Source organism: Panthera onca, chromosome D1, assembly GCF_046562875.1.
Source record: "Panthera onca isolate mPanOnc1 chromosome D1, mPanOnc1 haplotype 2, whole genome shotgun sequence".
Lineage (NCBI taxonomy): Eukaryota > Metazoa > Chordata > Mammalia > Carnivora > Felidae > Panthera > Panthera onca.
The window spans coordinates 93,358,307-93,376,883 of record NC_138348.1 but is presented as its reverse complement, the minus strand read 5'-3'; the positions used below and the strand labels follow the sequence as shown (position 1 = coordinate 93,376,883).

General features: G+C 56.1%; 1 protein-coding gene across 6 annotated transcripts; it reads left to right on the top strand.

The window, feature by feature from the left end:
- The first annotated feature begins 1,329 nt into the window (after positions 1 to 1,329).
- Positions 1,330 to 18,266, top strand: ROBO3 (roundabout guidance receptor 3). Of its 6 annotated transcripts, none has more exons than XM_078432911.2 (28): positions 1,331 to 2,598; positions 5,784 to 6,110; positions 6,448 to 6,605; positions 7,084 to 7,204; positions 7,301 to 7,439; positions 7,740 to 7,867; positions 8,143 to 8,267; positions 9,476 to 9,647; positions 9,964 to 10,172; positions 10,389 to 10,470; positions 10,759 to 10,942; positions 11,133 to 11,299; positions 11,806 to 11,927; positions 12,118 to 12,343; positions 12,553 to 12,674; positions 12,926 to 13,097; positions 13,251 to 13,436; positions 14,213 to 14,236; positions 14,318 to 14,360; positions 14,555 to 14,694; positions 15,012 to 15,206; positions 15,371 to 15,509; positions 15,665 to 15,877; positions 16,256 to 16,407; positions 16,536 to 16,703; positions 16,867 to 17,034; positions 17,525 to 17,709; positions 18,016 to 18,266. In XM_078432911.2, exons 1-28 carry the CDS (start codon positions 2,439 to 2,441, stop codon positions 18,025 to 18,027), a joined length of 4,239 nt encoding a protein of 1,412 aa, XP_078289037.2. In that variant the 5' UTR covers positions 1,331 to 2,438; the 3' UTR covers positions 18,028 to 18,266. The 6 variants fall into 6 exon arrangements, with proteins under 6 accessions (XP_078289034.2, XP_078289037.2, XP_078289035.2 ...); XM_078432912.2 differs by having other exon boundaries at positions 1,332 to 2,598; positions 10,777 to 10,942; positions 16,536 to 16,643; XM_078432908.2 differs by having other exon boundaries at positions 1,330 to 2,598; positions 14,213 to 14,360.
- The last annotated feature ends 311 nt before the right edge of the window (positions 18,267 to 18,577 follow it).

Genomic DNA, 18,577 nt, shown 5'->3' with positions numbered 1-18,577 from the left:
GCAGCCTCCGCTCAGGGAACCCTGAGCAAATACGCCCTGATCCCCACATAAAGGGCCAATTAACTGCGCCGTCTCAGGGAACAAATCCGCTAACAGGGTGACAAGCCCCTAGACACTGGCAGGCGCTGTGTTTGCTGAGAGGCCGACAGGGAGCAAATCAGGGGATTAGGATGGGGCAGGAGCCACATGGCAGGATGCAGTTTCCTGTCTACTGCAACCCTCCACGCCCCACAGCAGGGCCAGGTGCCAGGACCCCGGATTTCTGTCCTGCCTTAGCCCTGGTGTGATGGAACCTGGGTGACCCCAGTCAGCAGGAGGCAGAGCAGAGGGCCCCCAGCCAGAAATCTGAAGCATCAGAGCAGAGAAAGTAGTACAATTTCTCTTTAACAGATGAGGAAATTGAAGTCCAGAGCGATGGTGTCTTCTAATTGGCATATATGGGATCAGAACGCATTTCTGGGCTGGTCATTCCTGAACGGGTTGATTTCTGGTGAGGGAAACCTATCCCTTAGATTCTATGTTACCTGAATGCAGCCTGGCCCTGGGGTAAGGGACAGGCGTCATATCCCATCTTTTAGTATCCTGGTGCTTTAGAGAGAATGTGTCGCTACCCCTCTCTCATCTACCCCAACTCATTTCAGCCTCATGGTCTGCTCGGATTTAAGCCATTTGTGGGGCGCCAGACCCCAAGTTCAGCACGGGCAGAGGAGGTGCTGAAAGAACAGCTCCCAGGGCGCTGCCTCCCACAATTCTGTCTGCGCGCCCCAATCCCCACCACCCCCACCACCCCCACCACCCCCAGCACCTTTGCTTCCGGCTTTGCTAAATTCAGGGCAAAGCTGACTGGAGAGGGTAGGAAGATACCTAAATACCTGTTACTTTGTTAGTTTGAGGCCACAGGGGCCAGCGTGTGGATTGAGGGTGGAGTTTTGGGACAAGCCTGCCATCCTTTGACAAAGTTTCCGGTTCACTGGAGCGCTGCCTGCCCGAATACTCCAACTCTTGAGTGTGCTTACTGTGGAGCTCTACGACCGTATAGCAGACGCCTCTCTGGATCTCGACCTGTTCACCTAGCCCCTCCCAGGTCAGAAGAAGCGACCCCACTAAGGTGATCTCATCATACAGAAACTGATGACTGAGCTAGAACTCCACCACTCAGCCATCAACACGACCTTACCCCAGATAGGAAGCCCCCGGTCTCTCTTCCCTTGACACCCCAATGCTATCTCCAGCCTAGGAAAGTGAGCGAGTGAGTGTGTGTGTACACGCGCGAGTGGACGGGTGGGTGGGCGGTGGGGGACTAGATCTTCAGGTAAAAAGAACTGCAGAAAATTCAGAAGCAGTCTGGACGGAGGAGAGGGGATCATGGTTTCTCCCCACTGCTCCCCGTGGGAAAGACCGTTATCAGGATGTGAACGAGTTTTGCATCAACCCCTCCTCTTTTCTTGAACTTGCCTTTACAGAAACAATGTTGCTCTCTTTGTCTTTGTCCTGGACTATCTGATTCATTCAGTCTCCTCAAGAAGGTAAAACAATTTAATAGACAATGTCAGAGCACAGTAATGCAAAAGTATGCAAATCGATGCCAGAGGTATGCATATAGCTGTTAAATGCCTGGGAGCCTGGGGCTCCGCCCCCCCTCCGGTTTTATCCTTGTTCTTAGCCTCCTGCAAGAACTAGTAGATTAGAGCGTCTGAAGCAGGACTCCGGTTCAAGACTCGGCACCTTGTCCCCTGACCTCTCGGCTGCCAAACGGGCGGCCGCGGGGTAAAGGGGTGGACGTGCCATGCAGTTATTCCTCACCCACTCCCAACTTCCGCTCCAAACCACCCCAGCCTCCAGCACTGCGCCGCTAAGACCCCGGACTTGGGAGGAAATGAAAGCCAGGGCTTTGACAGCCAGAGGGTCCTGCTCTTTTGCCTAAGGGCCGTTAAAAGAGAGATGGGATTCTTGTTTTAAAGTCAGTCATAAGGGCAGAGTCCGACAGAGCCTCGCCCCTCATCTTGGCTGCTTTGAGAAAGGAGGGAAACTCTCCTGCGGTGTCCAGAACCCGACCAGGACGCGGGGCGCGGGGCGGGGACTCCAACTCGCGCGCTACGCAACTCTAGTCTCTGGCCCTGCTAGCGGCCATCCGAGTGGGGATGGGAGGGTGGAAGGAGGCGGATTAATCCCTTAATTACGCCGTGATCGGCGTGGCACCTGCTTTCCGCCCGCCCAGCTCCCGGGGGACCCCGGCACTGGGGGGTGGAGAGAAGGACGAGGGAAGGAGGAGGGCACGCGGAGGCACGCACCGTACCCAGGCGCGCCGGCAGGAGAGCGGCACCGTGGCTGGGGCAGTGCGCAGAGGCTGTGGAGGGGCTTACGGCTCCCGGCCCGCGGGTCTCAGACCCAGGGGCTGGGCCCCGAGCCCCCCGCCCCGGTCCCAGTTGGGTCGCGCCATGCTGCGCTACCTGCTCAAAACACTGCTGCAGATGAACTTGTTCGCGGACTCCCTGGCGGGGGACATTTCCAACTCCAGTGACCTGCTCTTCGGCTTCAACTCCTCGGTAGCGGCGCTCAACCACAGCCTGCTGCCCCCCGGCGATCCCTCTTTCAACGGTAAGACCTTGCTCCATGGGGACCTCAGATCAAGGGATGGAGTAAGGTGGGATGGCGTCGTGGAAGGGGAGGTCAAAGAGCTCCTGTCCCAAAAACTGGGACCAAGCGGCGCCTCCTAGCGCCTCCTCCGGATTGGGGACCAGGGGATAATTTGGAGCTTCTAGCACCCGAGTGGAGGTATCGACGGAAGATCGAGGGCTTCGGAGGAGATGGCTGCTAAGTCCGTTGCTCTCCACCTGCCCCACCGACCGCCACTGCCGCCCCAAGTGAGGAGAACCGTGGCTGGTGACGGGCAGCTACGGAGCTTAGAGTGGCTGGGACGCACTGCAGGGAGGGCAGAGGAGGGAACGCGGTGGCCAAGCCGCGCCACTTAGTGACTCACCCAGGTAGCAAGTTTTCCTTCGGGACCCTAAGTTTTCCAAGAGCTCACTTAGGATTAGGGTGAGGAAGCTAAAATGTTGGGTGTGTTTATTACAGAGGGCGACAGACGCTGAGACCGTTTTAGGGAAACTCAGAAGTTTGCCCCTCAGAGGTGGAACTCACCCCGGCCCACCCCGCGGAACTGCGGCGGGCTGGCTGCGCCGGCGGCGAGGTCGTTACCGCTAATTACGGTGATTAATAAATGACTAGACAGCGCGCTCGCCCCTAGCGCGGCGGGGAGGCGGCCAGAGTTGATCTCCTGGAGTCTGGGGAGAGGCCCGATCGCGCCCCCTGCGGGCGGTGTCGGGAATCCCCCGCTTTCCCGGACCTCTTTGCGGGTGATTTCCCCCGTGGTTCCTCCCCAGTCCCCATCCCTTGACATCCACCCACTCGAATCTAGGGGCAGCACGGCGCTGGAAACTCGAAGATGACGGTAAAGGAGACCTAGACAATGTGCATGTGTTTGTGTCTGGGGTACTCCAGGTGCTGGGGGAGGAGCCCCAGAGCCCTATTAGCATGATCATTAGCTATTCATTAGCTGCTGTCTGAGCCTCTCCTGAGACCGGGAATGACAGGGAAGAAATTCCAGGGAAAGGGCGCCTGCAGCTGTGTCTACAGGAATTAGGGGGAAAGGGCCGACCAGAAGGGTGTGGTATGTACACGAGGGAGCAGGGACGAAGAAAGTCGGAAACGAGCCGGAGGTCTCCAAATTCCTGACCCGCTGTAGATTCCCAGGAGGGTAGGCACAGAGAGAGCCCTTCTCACAGACGCCCCAGACACACCTCCGTTCCCCCAGCGCTCTTACGGTGTAGGTTCCACCACACGCTGTCTCATTCAAGCTGGAAAATGTAAGGAGGTATGTAGGGAAGGTGTTGATGGCCACATTTTGCAAGTGAGGAAACAAATTCAGAAAAGATGAAAAGTACCCCAGGGGTCACAGAAGCAACGTAAAGCTTAGCAATAACAAACCTATTTCCAGTACACTCTAACGATTTGTGACGGGGAACAAAGGAATATTGGGGCCTGTTAGAATCTGAGTCAGGTATAGACTATAGTAGCCAAGATAAGCTAAGGTAGGCCAGGGAGGGAGAGCCCTCAAGTCATCACAGAATTGACATATATATTGAGCCTTCCCTCAGTTGCTTTACATATATTATGATCTTAACACAACCCTGTCACTACTCCCATATTTAAAATAAATAAACTGAGACTCAAACAAATTCAATAATTTGCCCAAGTTCTTGCAGTCAGGAAGTGTCAAATCTGAGATCCCAGCCCTACTTGGTTCCAGGACGACCCCTGAGCTCTTCACCACTCTAGTGTCGCTCAGGATGGAGGTCTGTCTAAACCGGACGGGGACGAGGTGCAGGGGAAGAGACCACCGAGAAGCAGAGATCTCCATTTGGAAGGAAGCAACCGGAGAAAAATTACTCCCTTCCCTAAGTAGGAGGGACACTAATCTGGTCCTAGCCAGTTAAATAAATTCTCCCCGGGACAGTACCAGCATGGGGCAACCTCCTTCCGGCCTAGTCTCCATAAGAACTTCTCAGGGTAGGGGTGGGGAAATGAAACCCCATCCCACACGAAGCGTGAAGCTACAGGGAGGTCCCTGCGGGTTTTGGAACAGAGTGGGAGGGGCGCGGGCGGGGAAGGGTAAGGTAGAGAACAGAAGCGGGGGTAGTCCCTGGTTATCGGAGGACACCAAATCACGCGAGGCAGCAGCGGCGCCTACTGGCCACCATGGGTTACGAATCCACTTCAGAAGAAGCTGGAAGTGTCTGAGCCTAATGGGTTCCAGGATCCTGGATCCCAAGGCAAGTGCAGAGGATGAAGCCAGCAGAAGTCTGTAGGCCAAGTGAGAGGCAGGAACAGAACATCCAGGTGAATGGATCTGATGAGACAGGAAGGAGAGGAATCCCTTCCCAGTGGTTCTTAGCCTCTGTCGATCAACCTGTAGAATAATCTGTTGAAAACTTTGCACCTCTAGAAAAGGAGCCACTACTAACATTTTCACTACCATTTTCACTCAAGTCCTGTGACTCTACAGGTTTTTCCAAGCATGATTGTCTGGGGTGTCAGTAAGAGGGGCACCTGGCTGGCTCAGTTGGGAGAGCAGGTGACTCTTGATCTCAAGGTTGTGAGTTGGAGCCCCATATTGGGCATTGAGTTTACTTAATAAAAAAAAAAAAAATTTTTTTTAAGAAATGAAAAAGAAGAAGAAGAAGAAGAAGAAGGGCTCCATGTCCATTCATGGGCTCCAGATTAAGAACCCCTTCTAGTCCAGTCTCTAGTCGGATCACTCTCCTCTTACCTTTCCTAAGGGAGGGACTCCAGGCTTGTCCCCATTCTCCATTTTTATGACCCGCGGCCATGCAGAGGGCCAAGAAACAAGTGTTAGCTCTGGTGCAGGTCTTCAGGGGCAAGGACAATCTGAAAACCAGTGAGGGTGGGAGACTGAATAACAGTGGGCTGGAGGGGAAGCCCTGTCACTCAAACTTGGCCAGAGAGAAGGCTAGTGTCTGTCTTTGGGCAGCCTAGAAAGCCAGCCTAGGAGTTGGTGTCCTGATTCCTCTACCGATCTGCCTGTTTGTAAGGTGTGTCCTCACCAGCCCAAGAACGTGGGAGCGCCTTCCCAGAGGAGACAATGGACCCTACAGAGAAAGGGTGGGCAGGGTGGGCAGGAGTGGTTATTTTTCTCTCTGGAGCCTCAATCTCTCCCCTAATTTCCCGGTCTAAATGCTCTGTGCCAACACCCCTACTCTTAGCGTCAAGGGTCGAGCCGGAGGACGCGATGCCGCGCATCGTGGAGCAGCCGCCTGATCTGTTGGTCTCCAGAGGCGAGCCGGCCACTCTGCCCTGTCGCGCGGAGGGCCGGCCCCGGCCCAACATCGAGTGGTACAAGAATGGGGCGCGAGTGGCCACTGCGCGCGAGGACCCGCGCGCGCACCGCCTGCTGCTGCCCAGCGGGGCACTCTTCTTCCCGCGCATCGTTCACGGGCGCCGCGCGCGGCCCGACGAAGGTGTCTACACTTGCGTGGCGCGCAACTACCTGGGGGCAGCGGCTAGTAGAAATGCCTCGCTAGAAGTGGCAGGTGAGAGTCCGCACTGTCCTTTGGTTGCTTCCCCAGCCTAGGGCAGGCGGGAGGGCACCAGATAATCCGATCAAGAACCAGCCCGATCTCAGCTCCTTCAACATCTTCTTTGGAGACCGTGACCTTTGGTCTCTAACATCCATGCCTTGACCGGAGGGAGGAAGTGGCCCTGGTATTTTGGCCCCTGGGCAAGAGTTCCCGTCTTTGGTGATACAGCCCTCCCCAAAACAATTGCCTTGTGTCTTAACCCAGTTACTCCCGTTTATTCCCCTGGTCATTCATTCTCACTGTCTCTTTGTCTCTGCCTCTGTCCTTGTCTGTCTGTCTCTCTTTACAGTCCTCCGTGATGATTTCCGGCAGTCTCCTGGGAACGTGGTGGTGGCAGTGGGGGAGCCAGCGGTAATGGAATGCGTACCTCCCCGTGGCCACCCGGAGCCTTCCGTGTCTTGGAAGAAGGACAGTGCAAGACTCAAGGAGGAGGAGGGAAGGATCACGGTGAGGAGGCGTGCCCTGGCTAGGGATCTGACTAAGGGCCAGGGCCAGAGCCATCATGAGAGGTGGGACCACAGGTTAGGGGGCTGGGTATGTCTCAAAGGAGGAAGCAGTGAATCTCAGGGTCTTGGAGGGGCGAGGAATAATGTCTTAGATGTGATAAGGCAGGAGATTTAAGGTCAGGGTATCAGCTGACCAGAGGCTGAGAGGCAGCTATTAAGTAAGGGATAAGTTAAGGATGGATAGGAAGAAACTGGTATGAATTAGGTGGGGAGCAAGATGCCCCAGGGACTTGTGGGAGGTGGTTTGGGCTGTGGGAACAAACACAGACCTGAGCCCCACCTTGGGTAAATCACTTAAGGATTCCTTATCTGATAAGTGAGTCAACTTTACAGGTTTTCATTAGTTTACTAGGAGGATCAAATAAATAAATATACTTTGATGGTTACAAAAGACCAAAGTTACCATTATTACTCTGCAGATTCGTGGAGGGAAGCTGATGATGTCACATACACTCAAGAGTGATGCAGGGATGTATGTGTGTGTGGCCTCCAACATGGCAGGAGAACGGGAGAGTGGGGCAGCCGAACTTGTGGTCCTGGGTAGGCACAGGGAGTTTGGGAATTATGGGGGTGTACAGCCTGGGCAGTAAGAAGCTGTGCAGATCCCTTGATGATTCACTCATTCCCGATCCATAGAGCGACCCTCATTCCTGCGTAGACCTGTGAATCAGGTGGTCCTGGCAGATGCCCCCGTGGATTTCCCATGTGAGGTGCAAGGAGATCCCCCGCCTCGTCTAAGATGGCGCAAGGAAGATGGGGAACTACCCACAGGCAGGTGAGAAGCCCCCTCCTCCTGCCTGTAAGGAGACCCAACCACTCAAGAGCACACCCTGCCCTAGAAAAGGGACAGGCAGACACCCTCTCACTTGACAGCTCAGAGAAATCTGTTACCCTGGAGCCTGTGGCCCCTCCCCTCTCCAGTCCCCAGCTCCTTTTATGGGTCCATGGGTACCAGCCTCTGTCCCTGTTGAGGCCTACCTTGTCTTTACGTACCCTGATCCTGGTGTCTGTCTGGGGGAGAGAGAAGGGGTCTCTAGCTGTGGCCAACCCATTCTGGGGGTGGGGAGTGGAGCAGGTATGAGATCCGGAGCGACCACAGCCTTTGGATCGGGCGTGTGAGTGCGGACGATGAGGGGACGTACACCTGTGTGGCTGAGAACAGCGTGGGCCGTGCCGAAGCATCTGGCTCCCTCAGTGTTCACGGTGAGGGCCGGCCTGGGACTGTCAGAAGCAGGGATGAAATGAGGGACCAGGGAGGATGGGATGAAGAGGAGAATGAGGGACAAAGGACAGAATGGGAGATATGGTGGTGGTGGGGGATCCCTTGACACTTCTAGAAGGAGAGAGCTGAACAGGCTTGAACAAGAGATGGATATCTGCTCTTAGTTAAGCCAAGCTTGGGCTTCTCTCTCCTGTTCCCTCAGTCTCCCTTCTGAGTACCCTGACTCCCTGTTCCTTTATCCCCTCCCCCTTCCCAGTCCCTCCCCAGCTGGTCACCCAGCCCCAGGACCAGATGGCAGCTCCTGGAGAGAGCGTGGCTTTCCAATGCGAGACCAAAGGAAACCCCCCACCTGCCATCTTCTGGCAGAAGGAGGGAAGTCAAGTAGGTGGCCAGCTGCATGGTGGGCCTTCCCACAATCTTCTCCTCTGGGTCTTAGCCTCCCTGCTTCTGTATTCTCTGCACACTTCTCTCTGTTTTACCTTTGGTCCTCCCAGAAACGCTTGCAGGTTATTTGGGTGGGTCAAATAAGATAATGAATATAAAAGGGCTAGCTAACATACTGAACACTTTAAAAAAAAAAAAAACTGATAATATGTTTAGGTGAAAGGAAATAGTCCTGTATGGTAATTCCTTGGAGAATCCTTCTATTTTAGGCAAGGCTGCCCTGAGGATGTAGCACATCCACTTGGATGCCTCCTCTCCCAGACCCCTGGGGTCTGGGCTTTAATATGCTGCTCTGGAAAGTGTGTACTGTACCAAAGCTGCTCAGCGAACAGCATTACTTGCTCATCATTTTACAAGGGACTTCCACCAGGGGGAGCTCACAGGCACCCCTCTCCAATCTTCGGCAACAAATTGCTGATTGCACAACAGGAAGGAACATTAACTTAAGTTACAACACGAGTCCCGCCCACTAGGTGAAAGGTGGGCATTTTGCTCCTAGGAAGCAGGGTCAGTATAATAAAATAAGTCTGCCTAACTCCACCTCCCTGGAAAACCAGCTCTCCCACTACGTCATTTCAAATCCACAGCCACAATTTTCCAATATCTTCTCTAGCATCTGGGATTGCTGTATTTTAAATGAATAAAAATGCTGGTGGTAGTAGAGGGTGGGAGTAGGTATCCATCAGGGGATCAGCCTGGTGCCATTTACCTGTGACCCAACCACCTTCCCTACCTTCCATGTATCTAGGTAACGTAAAATGTTAAAGCCAGAAAGAAGGGGAAAGTTTTTGACAACTATCACACAATGTATTAAAAGGTTTTCATATGTTTAATCATTTAATCCTCATGACTATCCTCATGACTATCAACTTTGTGGAAACTGGGGCTCAGGAAGGTTAAATAAGTTGCTCAGAGTTTCCCAACTAGTAATCACAAAGCTGGGAAGTGCACCCCAATATCATCTCATAAAATTTCCACATTTTTGTGAGTGAATCTAACTATTTTGCCCAAGGTCATATAACTGGCTGGGGACAGTATGAACTAGAACCTTAGGGATTCTCTGAATTCGGGGGTTTGATGGGAATGGGGATCTCTCTGCCAGCTGCCTGTTCATTCCTTATCTCGGTTCCTTGCTTTGTCCACAGGTCCTGCTTTTCCCCAGTCAGCCACTTCAGCCCAAGGGGCGCTTCTCAGTCTCTCCCAGAGGCCAGCTCAACATTACTGATGTGCAGAGTGGGGACGCTGGCTACTATGTGTGTCAGGCTGTTAGTGTGGCCGGCAGCATCCTGGCCAAGGCCCTGTTGGAGGTAAAAGCAGGTAAGTGCTCATGGAGAGAGGCCTGGCCCCATGGCCTGGAAGGAAATCATGGCTTAAGGACATCTGTTTTTCTTGGGTTCTGTATCATATATCTGCAAGGGGAGGGGTGTGTTCCTGAGACATGGCCTTGAAGTTAGGAAATCAGCTACTGAAGCCAGTAATAGATGGCTGGTTCCAGGCAGAGACTACAGATGGTTATCGAAACCCTTCCAATCTCCAGGGGAAGGAGGGCTGAAGGAGCAGAGAAGGAGGACAAGGGTCTGGTTTCCTGAACCCAGGATCCTCTCCTGAGGTGCCCAAGTTCTTCCTCTCTCAGCCTCCTCCTTGGACGGGCTGCCTCCCATCATCCTCCAGGGACCAGCCAATCAGACGCTGGCACTTGGCTCCTCTGTGTGGCTGCCATGCAGAGTGACTGGGAACCCTCAACCTAGCATCCAGTGGAAGAAGGACGGGCAGTGGCTGCAGGGGGACGACGTGCAACTCAATCTAATGGCCAACGGTACCCTGTACATCGCCAGGGTGCAGGTGAGTCTCACCCCTGGGCCCTGAGTAACCGAGAATGGCCACACAGTCCGCATGCCCAAATCTCGGAAGTACCCTCTGGGATTAACTCCATTTCTGCTCCTCTGCTTAGACCGTCTAAAGTGTACAATGCCCTTCCCACCCTTCTGTATACCCACCGCCACCCCCTCGCCCTACCTTGATCCACTCTGTTTGCCAGTCCTCTACCCTCTCCTGCAGGAGATGGACATGGGTTTCTACAGCTGTGTGGCCAAGAGTTCCACAGGGGAGGCCACATGGAGTAGCTGGCTTAGGAGGCGGGGTGAGTTTTGTTTGTCCCCTTGCTTTGCCAGCACCTTCATCCAAACTTGCTTCGAAGGTACTCAGTACCTCCCTGAGCCCCAGAACTGATTTATCTTCCAAATGCCACGGCCATGGTGGTGAGGAGGAGCTTGACAGAAGTGATGCCCTTGGGAGGCAGATGTGAGGAGGGATCAGTTCAGTAACCACATCCCCGTCTCCACCATTACAAATGCCACAGCCCCAGAGCTTCTCTGGGAAGGAGGCGGGTGACGCAGGTGCCGTCCCTTTCCCATCCTTCTACTGAAAGATTATCGCCTCACTGCAGAGGACTGGGGAGTTTCATCAGAGCCCCCTACGGAGCCCAGTACCCCTCCAGGGCCTCCCTCTCAGCCACTGGTCACTGAGATCACCAAGAACAGCATTACCCTGACCTGGAAGCCCAACCCGCAGGCCGGGGCCACAGTCACCTCTTACGTGATAGAGGCCTTCAGGTATGGAGAAAATGTTGAAAGCAAACCTGGAAAGTTGGAAGAAGGGAATCTTATGTCCTTAGGGTCTTTGCTATGGTGGGGAGAGTTTTGCCAGTTCCCTCTCCCAGGGCAAGGAGATAGTAGGGGGCCACAGAGAATGGATGAGGGGTCCCCAGGCTCAGACAAGTCTGTCACCCCATTCCTGTTGCAGCCAAGTAGCTGGCAACACGTGGCGGACAGTGGCAGATGGCGTGCAGCTGGAGACACACACTGTCAGCGGTCTGCAGCCCAACACCATCTATCTGTTCCTGGTACGAGCTGTGGGAGCCTGGGGCCTCAGTGAGCCCAGCCCCGTCTCTGAGCCTGTCCGCACCCGGGGTGAGTAGGGCCAGAGTCCCTGGCTCAAGGCTATGGCATGAAATGCTGCAGAGCACGCCTCCCCCCAAACCACGGGAGCACAGCCACTCTCTTCTGCTGTGTCATGTCTCTACTGTGGCCCAGCCTGGAGTAGGTCAGGCCTCCCTCTCATCTAGGGACAAGAGAAGAGGGGAGAGAGGGAAACTGGGTCATCCTGGTAGCCCCTCACTTCTGAGCCTTTTACCCACAGATAACGTAGCTTATGAGGACTAGAAGGGACACTGGAGAGTTCATCTTCATGTTAGAGATGAGGAACTGAGGTCTTTAAAGGCTACATATGTGGTTATGCAGAAAGTAGATTCACATTCGCTGGACACACAGGCCCACCTCTGGAAGCTATTCCCCTGACCAGCCCCCTCCTGATGCTGGGGTGTGCTCTGGAGGACTGAGGATACAGTCTGTACAGCACACTTTCAGTCGGACTCTATCCTTGGTGGCCCTTGCTGAGTGGGCTTTTTGGTCAATAGACAGCAACCCATCCAGGCCAGTGGAGGACCCATGGAGAGGCCAGAGGGGACTGGCTGAAGTGGCCGTGCGTATGCAGGAGCCCATAGTCCTTGGGCCCCGGACCTTGCAGGTGTCCTGGACTGTGAGTGTGGCATGGGGACGAGGTTAAGGGCAGGGACGATGATGGGGGTGGTAGAGATCTCCAAGAATGGGTACGGGAAAGTGGGAAGTGAGTGGCTGGGAAAGACAGGTAAGTGGAGGAGGGACAGGACCTGGAGGACTTGTGTGGTCCTTACCTCTCCTTCTGGTATGCTTTGTCCTGTCTCCTGTAGGTAGATGGCCCAGTCCAGCTGGTGCAAGGTTTCCGAGTGTCTTGGAAGGTAGCAGGCCCTGATGGGGGACACTGGACAGTACTGGACCTACAGTCCCCAAGCCAGCAAAGTACTGTGCTAAGAGGACTCCCCCCAGGGACCCAAATTCAGGTCAAGGTGCAAGCCCAAGGCCAGGAGGGGCTGGGGCCTGAAAGTCCCTTCATGACCAGAAGCATTCCTGAGGAGGGTAAGGGAGGTGGTGCACAGAGCTGATGAATAGACAACAGGAAAGAGGGAGTGGGGGAGGATAAAGGTTTGCGGGGGGAGAGCAAGGGGAGTTGTGGGAAGAAAAGATACCTCCCTTCCCTAAGATGTCAACCTGGGAGGGGGCAGGTTGGGGCAGGAAGGGTAGCTGGCATGACTGTGTCTTTCTCACCATGCTCTACCCTGGCCCAGCCCCCAGTGGTCCCCCCCAGGGAGTGACAGTAGCCCTGGGGGGTGAAGGCAACAGCAGTGTCACAGTGTCCTGGGAACCTCCACTCCCTTCCCAGCAAAATGGGATCATCAAGGAATACCAGGTACAGGGTTTGAGAAGGGACTGGGGAGGGGAGGGAGAGGGAGGACCTAGGGGCTAGGATTAGGGAGGAGGAAACCCAGGACTGGCTTTGGGGTTGGAGATGAGGTTGGGGGAAAGCAGAGAGGTTTCAAGAGTATCCTTCCAGGCTGAACGATGCCTGGCTAAGCCCCCTCTACCATTCAGAGCTTCAAGTTTCCACGTGAGGCCAGGATCCCATTTCAGACTCTCTGAACCCGGGTCTCGTCTCCCCAGATATGGTGCCTGGGCAATGAGAGTCGCTTCCACCTCAACCGGTCTGCGGCAGGCTGGGCACGCTCCGCGGTGCTCCGGGGACTGCTGCCCGGTGTTCTCTACCGGACCCAGGTCGCGGCGGCCACCAGCGTGGGCGTGGGCGTGGCCAGTGCCCCGGTGTCAGTGCAACTGCGTGAGTCCAGGGGTGGGAGTGGGGGTGGGGGTGGGTGCGCTGGGGAGCTGAAGTGGGGTCCTAGTGTAACCGTGCCTGCGGGGTCAGGGATGACCCCTTCCTCGCTCCCGGGTTTCCAGGCCCCTAGTCCCCTCACCTCTCTGACCCCTACAGCTTCCCCGCCGGGATTGGAGCCTGGGCTCGAGGTGGGCCCGGGGCTGGCGGAGCGGCTGGCGAGGGTGCTGTGGGAGCCTGCCTTCCTCGCGGGCAGCGGCGCCGCGTGCGGGGCGCTGCTCCTCGGGCTCTGCGGCGTCCTCTACCGGCGCCGGAGGCAGCGCAAGGAGCTCAGTCACTACACGGGTGAGCGGGACCTGGGGGCCTGCGCGGGCCGAGGGGCGCACTTGGGCTTTGGGAAGACCGAGAGGAGCGCCTTGGAGTGGGCGGAGCCTGGAGGGAGGGAGGCGGGCGGAACCGAGAGCGGGATGGGAGGGGCTCACGGCTCGGTGAGTAGGGGGGCGGGGGGGGGGGGGTGGTCAGAAGGAAGGGGTCGCACTACAGCTCAGCCCCTTGCAGAGGGGCAGGGTACGCAAAGATGGGGCAGGGAGCCGACGGGACTGGGGGAACGGCGGGGCCCGTACCTGAATCTGGGGAGAGGGGTAAAATTTCCCCCTAAGATGCCTCGATAAGACAGCGGGCTTTGCCATCCGTCTCTGTATAGAAGGGGCAATTCTGGAGAGGGGGAAAACTCACTTCCTGAAAGGCGGGGCCTAGCAGCAGGTGGGTGGCCAGGATCCTGGACGTTAAATTGTGGGGCGGGATCTGGGTGGAAAGGTGGGGCCCGCTGAGAGGGGCGACTTGATTTCTGCTGCTCCCCCATAAGGGGCGTATCTGGAGAGATTCAGAGGTCTCTGAGATCAGGGGGCCCCCCCATCTTGGCTACACATAAGAATCACTTGGGAACTTTAGAAAAATACTGATGCTTGAGTCCCACTCCTAGAAATTCTGAGGAAATTGGTCCAGGGTACAGGTTGAGTGGTGGAATTGGGACCAGGGCCAAGAAGGGGACAAGAATGTGAGTATTTCTGACCCTTTCTCCATTTACCCTCCTCTTTCTCCCATGGATTTCTTTTCGGAAGCCTCCTTTGCCTACACACCTGCAGGTAAGATATCTCTGCTCCAGTGGGGTTCAGACCCCAAGTACGGGCCCTTCTCTCACTCAGTGTCCCCCTCATCTTCCCCAGTGTCCTTCCCACACTCAGAGGGCCTCTCTGGAGCCAGTTCCAGGTAATCCTCTTAATTCATCTCTCAAGGATAATCCCCTCCCTCAAGAGACTATTCTCCTTCCTCCCCAGGCCTCAGTGCCTCCCCACGCTGCCTCCCACCTGTCACCCCCAAATTCTCCATCACTGCCCTAGGACTCCTGGTTACTCTTACATTCGCTGGCTCTCAGTCCCCAGCGTTCACGTGCTTTCCCTCAGGCCACCCATGGGCCTTGGCCCCGCCCCCTACCCATGGCTAGCAGACTCGTGGCCCCACCCATCTGGAAGCCCCTCAGCCCCGGAGCCCAGGGGAAGCTGCTGCCCCAGCAATCCTGACCCAGATGACAGATATTACAATGGTGAGGAGTTCTAATTCTCTCAGGGGCCCACCTGGCCCCCAACACCCTTCTCTCCTCTCAACCTACTGGGGCAAACTGAAGGGAGCCGAGGATTGCCAGTCTTCCTGAGGTTGGTCAGTCCTTGGGGAAGATATGAGTTGGGGGAGCCTCTCTCATGCCTAACCTTCACCCCGGTTTGGAAGTAAGGTTTGGGAAGGGGGAGAAGTTGGTCCGGTGGGATCTCCTTTTGCCCTCCATTCTCCTGTTGTCCGCTATTTTTCTGTCTCTGCCCCCTGCCCCTTGCCTCCCCCCCTGGCCTCCCTCTTTCTCCTCCTCAGAAGCAGGAATCTCCTTGTACCTGGCTCAGACGGCCCGGGGTCCTGCCGCCCCGACTGAGGGTCCTGTCTACAGCACCATTGACCCAGCTGGGGAGGAGCTGCAGACCTTCCATGGGGGATTCCCCCCAAATCCCTCAGGGGATCCAGGCACCTGGAGCCAGTATGCTCCTCCAGAATGGAGCCAGGGGAACAGTGGTATGACTGTAGTTCCAGATACCCCCCCCCCCCTTTTAGCTCTGAGCAGAGGATCCCCAAAGAATATCCTCTACCGTTCCCCTCTGGGACCTAGCCCAGCACTTTTTTTCTGACATTTCTCATCTGCCTCCTATCTTGGTGTGTCCCCATCCTACCCTCCTCAGGAGCCAGGGGAGGCAAAGTAAAGCTTCTGGGAAAACCTGTGCAGATGCCCTCTCTCAACTGGCCAGAAGCCCTGCCACCACCTCCCCCTTCCTGTGAACTGAGCTGCCTAGAGGGGCCTGAGGAGGAGCTGGAGGGCAGGTAAGGATGTGCCCTGCTGCGGATGCCCTATACAGATGGGACTGCAGGGTCTCCTGCAGGGGGAGGGCAGAGGTGCTGGGAGAGGAAGGGAAGAGGGCAACTGGAAGGCCAAGGGGAGGTATGGAAGCTACTCAGTCACCCCTGTTTGCCCCCAGCTCAGAGCCAGAAGAGTGGTGTCCACCAATGCCTGAGAGGAGCCACCTGGCAGAGCCCAGCTCCAGTGGAGGGTGCTTGGTCCCTCCGTCCCAAGGGGAAGCCCCCTCTCCCACATCTTCCTATGGACAGCAGTCCACAGCCACTCTTACCCCCTCACCTCCTGACCCTCCCCAGCCCCCCACTGACATCCCCCATCTCCACCAGATGCCCAGGTAGGGAGGTATATGATGCCTTGCACATTATAAGCCCTGGGTACATATCTATGGAGTGGATGACTGGATGGATAGATGAATGGATGGATGGATGGATGAATCTGGGACGCAGAGGTCTCATGGCCACGTCACAGTGGAAGTGTGATTTGGGAAGGAACGTGGAGGCTGACAAGGTCTCTCACTCCCTTCAGACTGTTTCTCCATTGGACTGGTTCTGCAAGCTTCTTGGGCATTTCAAAGACATGGCTCTCCTCATACTTCACTAGCTGGGGAGCCTTGTTGGGGGCAGGCTGTGCCTTATTCGTCTGAGTGTCTAGCACATGGTAGGCACTTAGCGTTTGTCGCATGAACAAATGCTGAGGCCTCATGTCATTGCAGGAGGGTGCCCCTTGGTCCAAGTTCCCCTCTCAGTGTATCCCAGCCCACTCTGAGTAGCCATGAAGGGAGGCCTGCTGGCCTGGGTGCTGGACCCACAGCCTCCCATCACCTCAGCCCCAGCCCTGTCCCTAGTACAGCCAGCAGTGCCCCAGGTGAGTCTGCAGAAGCCTTAACCTGCTCCTACTTCTCCATACCCTTCGGAAGCTTCTTTCTTCTTAACCCTCAAGCCTGTTTCCTGATCCTCTGTCTCACCTGCTCTTCCTGTCCCCTAATGCTACAGGGAGAACCCGGCAGGTGCCTGGGGAGATGACTCCTCCACTTCAAGTGCCCCGTGCCCGAATCCGGAAACCCAAGGCTGTTCCCTACCGACGGGAGCACAGTCCTGGGGGTGAGGGTGCCAGGGGCCTGAGAGATGGTGAAAGGAGGGGGAACAGGCAGGAAACCAAGGGTGAGCTCTGCTTGGGGGGGGGGGGTGGTGCTGGAGGAGGAAGCACGTGCACCCAAATCTTGGGCTGTTCATTCGCAGCCTCCTGGTGCCAGGGAGTAGGAGTGGGAGGAAGACTGGTATCAGGAGGAGCGGGAGACTCTGCTGAAAACAGGTCTCTCCCCAGACTTGCCCCCGCCACCCTTGCCGCCACCAGAGGAAGAGGCAATCTGGGCCACAGGGCTGAGGGCAGCAGGCAGCATGTCCTCCTTGGAACGGGAACGGGAGCTCAGTGGAGAGAGGAGAATGGTGCAGGCCGGGCCCTTGGGGGCCCAGCGGGGTCCCCACCTGGATGGTAAGGAGGGCCAGGAAAGGCCAGAAGGTCATCCCTACCCAAGAAGGTGGGACTGGCGGCTAGTGTAGTACAGCCATGAAGGACTAATGTTCACCCAGCTCACCCCTCATCTTCAGCGGGGTTCGTGCACTTGATCAAATCCTACACATGTCTCTGTAGCTCTCTCTGGGAAAGATCCCCAGAAGTTGCCAAGTTGTATAGTTTCCCAGGACTGAAGCCCAGAAGAGGCAAGCGTGGGGCTCCGTGTTCTGTCCCTCCTTTCCCAAGGCTCCCTCTGCCCGGGAGCTCCCTCTGGGTGTCTGAGCAGGTGCTATGTCAAGGCCATGTGCTGGGTGTTCTATGTCTCCTCAGCCCCCAGAAGGGCCTGGGCCCTATGCCTGTCCTCCACCCTCCTTCCAGATCTGGGATTGCAGTCAAGGTGGTACAGTGGGCAAACAGTGACGTTCTGCTCTCTGCCCGGGCCTGGTGGCCCTTCTCTCTTGTGCTGCAGAAGAGGCCTGGCTCCCTTACAGCCGACCCAGCTTCCTGTCCCGGGGCCAGGGCACCAGCACCTGTTCCACAGCTGGCAGCAACTCCTCCAGAGGCTCCAGCAGCTCCCGAGGCTCCCGGGGCCCTGGACGGAGCCGGAGCCGGAGCCAAAGACCAGGACAGAAACGCGGAGAGGTGGGGGCTGGGGTAGGCAAACTATGGGAGACGAGAAGACTAGGAGGGGCGAGCCAAGGGATGATTGGAAACAGGAAAGGAGAGAAGGGCTTTCTGAGCAAGTGACAAAAAGGAGGGGACCCAGTGGGTGAGGGGGAAGGGAGGGATCCTGGAGAACAGGTGACAAAGGGTGAGGACAAGGTGATATGTGGAGGAGCCTGGGCTCTCCAGAGGAGAGTGGGTTCAGGAGGAGGGCTGAGGAGAAAAGAGGCACGTTCTCCACTATAGCCTGTTTGCCAGGGCCTAGGGCCTTGCAAACTAGCCTCTTTCTCTCTCTAGGAACCAAGATGACCCTGGATGAGGCTATCAGGAGTTCCACGGGGAAGGGCTTGTCCCTGGGCCGGGAGCCTTGGATGGGAGCCCCTCCCCCTGGTAAATGGGTGTGAGCAGAGAGGAGCAGGGGGGGGCCTCTTCCCTCCCAGCAATGATGCTTAAAAGCCAGAGAGCCAGCTCTTCCTACCTGAAACTTTCCACCTCTTTCTACCTGAAACTCATGTGTAAAAGGGACAAATAAAAAGAGTCTGTTCAGAGCTCTGGGCCCTGCTTGTCTGGTTTCATGCGGGGCATGGGGAAGAAAGACTGTGAGACAGTGTAGATCAAGGCACTCGCTTGAAACTCTTCTGTCAAAAGCACCAGCTGAGGACAGGGGCTAAGAGATGCTGGCCTGGCCTGCCTCCTGAAGGAGCTGAAACTTGTCCCACCTTCAGACAACTAAGCCAGGCTTTCCCTTGGTGCCCTCCTCTGGGGTCTATCTCTTCTCTAGGGGGAAATATGCCCCTAACAATAATAATACAAAAAAGGAGTTGGGGCACCTTGGTGGCTCAGTCGGTTAGGCATCCAA